Source organism: Colobus angolensis, unplaced genomic scaffold (assembly GCF_000951035.1).
Source record: "Colobus angolensis palliatus isolate OR3802 unplaced genomic scaffold, Cang.pa_1.0 Scaffold402, whole genome shotgun sequence".
Lineage (NCBI taxonomy): Eukaryota > Metazoa > Chordata > Mammalia > Primates > Cercopithecidae > Colobus > Colobus angolensis.
Window position 1 is genome coordinate 215,603 of NW_012117400.1, and position 3,754 is coordinate 219,356.

Below are 3,754 nucleotides of genomic sequence, written 5' to 3' on the forward strand. Positions count from 1 at the left end.
GTGGAGCAGAGCAGCCGGGGGCCTCGGGAGCTGCGCCGCAGCCCGGAAGGAGGTGGTTTGGAGGGGTCCGCCCGGGGGGGGGATGCAAGGACGCACGGAATTCCCGCCCCCGCCCGCCCAGCGCTTCGGGGCGTCCCTCACCGATGGACACCAGTTTGATGCTCTCGCGGTCCAGGAACTCGAGCGCCACCGACACATTCTCAAGCTGCATTTGGCGGAAAGTGGGCCGCTGGTTGTGCTTGCGGTGCATCTTCTTCTGGCTGAGCACCTCCAGCAGCGCGATGAGCCGCAGCCCGTCGCTCAGGTCCGTCTGCAGGTTGGCGATGCGCTTGCTCACGCACTTCAGGTGCTCGTTGCACCAGCGCGTGAAAGTGTTCTGCTGGATCTTCTTCCACGGCGCGTCCTCCGCCAGGTCCTTCTCGGTGGCCGGCATCTCCGCGTCCCGCGTGTCAGCGCCACCACCCGGAGCCGCGCCCGCTGCGCTCTGGCCCGTCCGAGAGTGGGAGCTACTCATTTTGAGGCGCGAGAAGCCGGGGGGGGCGGTGCTGCAGCCTCGGCGAGGGGACGGCCCTTTAATTAAAGTCGCAGGCACCTTGGCGCGCGGGAGGCGAGGCAGGAAGCAGAGGTTGCGCTGCGGAGAGAGCGAGCCCTTTAAATGCGGGCGGAGGGCGTGGCCAGGGGGCGGGCCTCCTGCGGGGAGGGGCCGTGGGGTGGGGCTTCGGGGGCGCGACTGCCCCACCCCGCCCCGCCCCGCCCGTTGGAATGCCCCCACTAGGCCCCGGGCTTTGGCTGATCAGACGCGAAACCCGGGCTCCGGGGTGGGTCGCTGGGCCCTGGAGTGGGCAAGGATGCTCCCAGCCCCGCGGCCTCGCGTTGGCGCTGCAAGAAACGCGCCCCAGAGCGAGGAGAGGCTGAGCAGTGTCTGGCGCGGGACTGCTTGGCCTGCAGCCGGCGCGCCTTACAAGGGACTTTCCTTCCCCAAGGCTCCTGCGAGGGGTGGGGTGGTTCTCGTCCCTAAGTCACTTGGGCTCTGCCCCGTCCCTGCACAACCCTACCCCCCCCGTCATCCCCCTTCCCCGGGCCCCCAGGGCCTAGGGTTCCCGGGCGGCATCCCTGTCCGCCGCCCCGGCAGCGGCGGGAAGGGGCCAACCCTAAGAGCGAACCCCTGGAGAGCGGCGGCCCCAGACCAGACACTGCCGAGGGCCCTTTGTGTGCGCATCACCTGGGAAGCGGCTGCAGGGCAAGGCCTGCGCCTACGCGGTCCCGGCAGACCCCCTGCCACTGGCCCGCCTTCCCAGTCTGTAGGGCCCTCGCCTGCGCACCTGTGCCCGCTGCTTCCCATCACCTCCCTCTCCGCTTCCCTTCACCCGGGAGGATATGGGGCACTGGGCCAGGAGGCCGCTGACACTCCAGGAGCAAGCAGCCTTCAAAGGGGTCCGGGCGTGCCAACGGGCACGCCAGTGGGCACGGGCAGAGGGCGCTGTGCGATGCGTGCAGAGACGTGTGCCCGCCTAACCCTTCATGCCAGTTCACCCGGGGCACTGGGGGGAGTTGAAGCCGGGGTCCTCTCCTGTCGGAAAGGCCCCTGAGCCCAGCATGGCCAGGCAGGGGGCAAACGGGCGTGGCATTCCAGACCCAGAGGGCCTGCTCAGTGGTTCCCATAAGACTTGTCAGACTCTGAGCACCTGGGTCTGGGTGGGCTTCGGGTGTGGTGGCAGGTGCAGAGGAGGCCTGAGGACAAGGATCAAGGGGATTGGGGGGGTTGTGTCCCCAGAGCAGTGGGGGCTATTCACTCAAAATTTTCTGGTAGATAACTCTGGAGATGGTGCAGCGGCTGCTGTGCTGAGATGTAGACTGGGACCAGGGAACTGTTGGGGATGCTCACTGCTACTATCTTCAGCCAGAAGCCAGCCTGCCTATGGCTTCCTCCCCAGCATGCACTCCCTCTCTCAGTCCTCGGTACCTCCCCTCTCCGGAATGTTTCCTCCTCTGAGTGTTTTTTTCTAGGAAGGCAGGTATCTGTCCTTCCTGCTCAATTCTAGTAATAATTAATTTATCTGCTAAAGACCAGTGAGAGGAGGCCCCGGCTTGGCCAGCACGTCATGCCCAAATATGGTTGACTCTCCTGTAGCCCTAGTTGTCTACATGACATGTGGTCAGGCTGTGTGTGATCCACCCAGCACATTCACTTTGGGGCTGCCTGTGGCCCCACTGGTTTTTCCCACTAGTGGTGGTGTTAGGGGGTGCAAATGGCATTTTCCAGTACTGAGGCCAACCCCTGTATATTGTCCCCTCTCCTGACGACTTTGAGACACACCTGCACCAAGTGCACCTGGGCATCTGGGAGCTGGGGTGGAGGTGGGAGGGAGGACTGGGAAGGGGGGACCCATACAGACCCCTCCCTGCCAGGCCCCATTCAAGACAGGCTTGAAGTTGTCCTTCTGGTCCCCCTGCCCCACTGGAAAGCAAGTTCCCAGGCACGGAATTCCATCAAGAATTGACTCTCCACTAAGGGCCATTGAGTTGGGTTGTCTGGGTTCATTCCTTAATCTTCAGAGCTCAGGGAAACTGAGTCAGAGTGACCAGTAGTCAATTCCAGCAGAAAGGGTGTCAGGAGATGGGTGCCCTGTCTTCCAGCCCTAGCTTTTCCCTATTTAGAGGAAACAAGGAATGGGCGTGTAGAGGGTTCTTGTCCCTAGAACATAGTATCACCGCCAGATGTCGCCCGATCCCAGAGCCCCCAGATCGGGCAGTCCTGGGAAGCCAAAATCCAGCTCTTTCATATTTTCCCTTATTTGGAGTAGATTCTTGGATGTTAGACACACCCCGCCCACCACACCACCCCTGGCCCTCAGACCCCAGGCCAGACCCTCCCACTGGGAGGTATAGTCCAAGCCCAGGGGCTGTTCAGCTGGGATCCCTAAGGAGCCATTTCCAGACCTGCGTAGCCAGGGGGCGCAGGAGGGAAGGAAGCAGCAGATTGGCAAGGTGAGAAGAGACCTGTGCTGGCAAGTCCAGGTGCAGCAGGTGAGGCTGCCCATTCCCAAGCTCCCACCTCAGCAGTGCACTCGGAGCACTTACAAATGGGTCTGCCAGTGGACTTTAACCTACTTTGCCTGGCCCCAGGTGGCATGGGAATCTGGGGACATTGTTGGTCACATCCTGGCTGGCAGTGCGCATCCAGCTCAGAGCCAATCTGGGATATGGCCCAGGGCCCGACCAAGGAACCTGGCCCGGCCTCAACCTCACCATGGCCCCCATGGAGTACAGCAGCCCAAGAACCAGCTCCCCTTTGCCCAAAGCAGCTGGTGTCCCGTGGACTCGAGCCAGCAAAGGACACGCTGTCCCCCTCCCAGTGGGCACACTGACTGAGAAGTGTCCTTCCAGGTGGCCACTCACCCTGAGTCCACACAAGTTCCTGGTGTCAGAGCCCTTCTCTCTCAGATAGGCATGCAGTCTGTTCATGGGCACCCACACAGGCACCAGTTTCCTGGCAAGTGCCCAGACACCCTCTCTCTCTAGGGGACCCCCCCCATGGCCTCAGGCTCCCACATTCGTGGGCACAGACACGGCTCGTGGGTCAACTAGGGAAGACATTCTCTGGACACTCACTCCCAGATGTCAGGGGCGCCTCCATCGGCTCACGCACCCCAGCTGAACCTGGCCCGGACCTGGGCGCAAGCTGGCGCCAGCGTTCTCGGGCCTCTCTGCCCGCCTTCTCCAACCCCGCCCCCGGCCGACGAGGAGCGCGGCG

General features: G+C 63.0%; 1 protein-coding gene across 7 annotated transcripts in view; it reads right to left on the reverse strand.

The window, feature by feature from the left end:
- FLNA (filamin A, alpha) overlaps window positions 1–643 on the reverse strand; it is a 23,329-nt gene extending 22,686 nt beyond the window's left edge. For all 7 annotated transcript variants that reach the window (XM_011955902.1, XM_011955900.1, XM_011955901.1 and 4 more), the window contains exon 1: window positions 142–643. In XM_011955902.1, the coding sequence (XP_011811292.1) occupies window positions 142–514 (373 nt within the window). In that variant the 5' untranslated portion in view covers window positions 515–643. The remainder of the gene's footprint in view (window positions 1–141) is intronic.
- Between the last annotated feature and the right edge of the window lie 3,111 nt (window positions 644–3,754).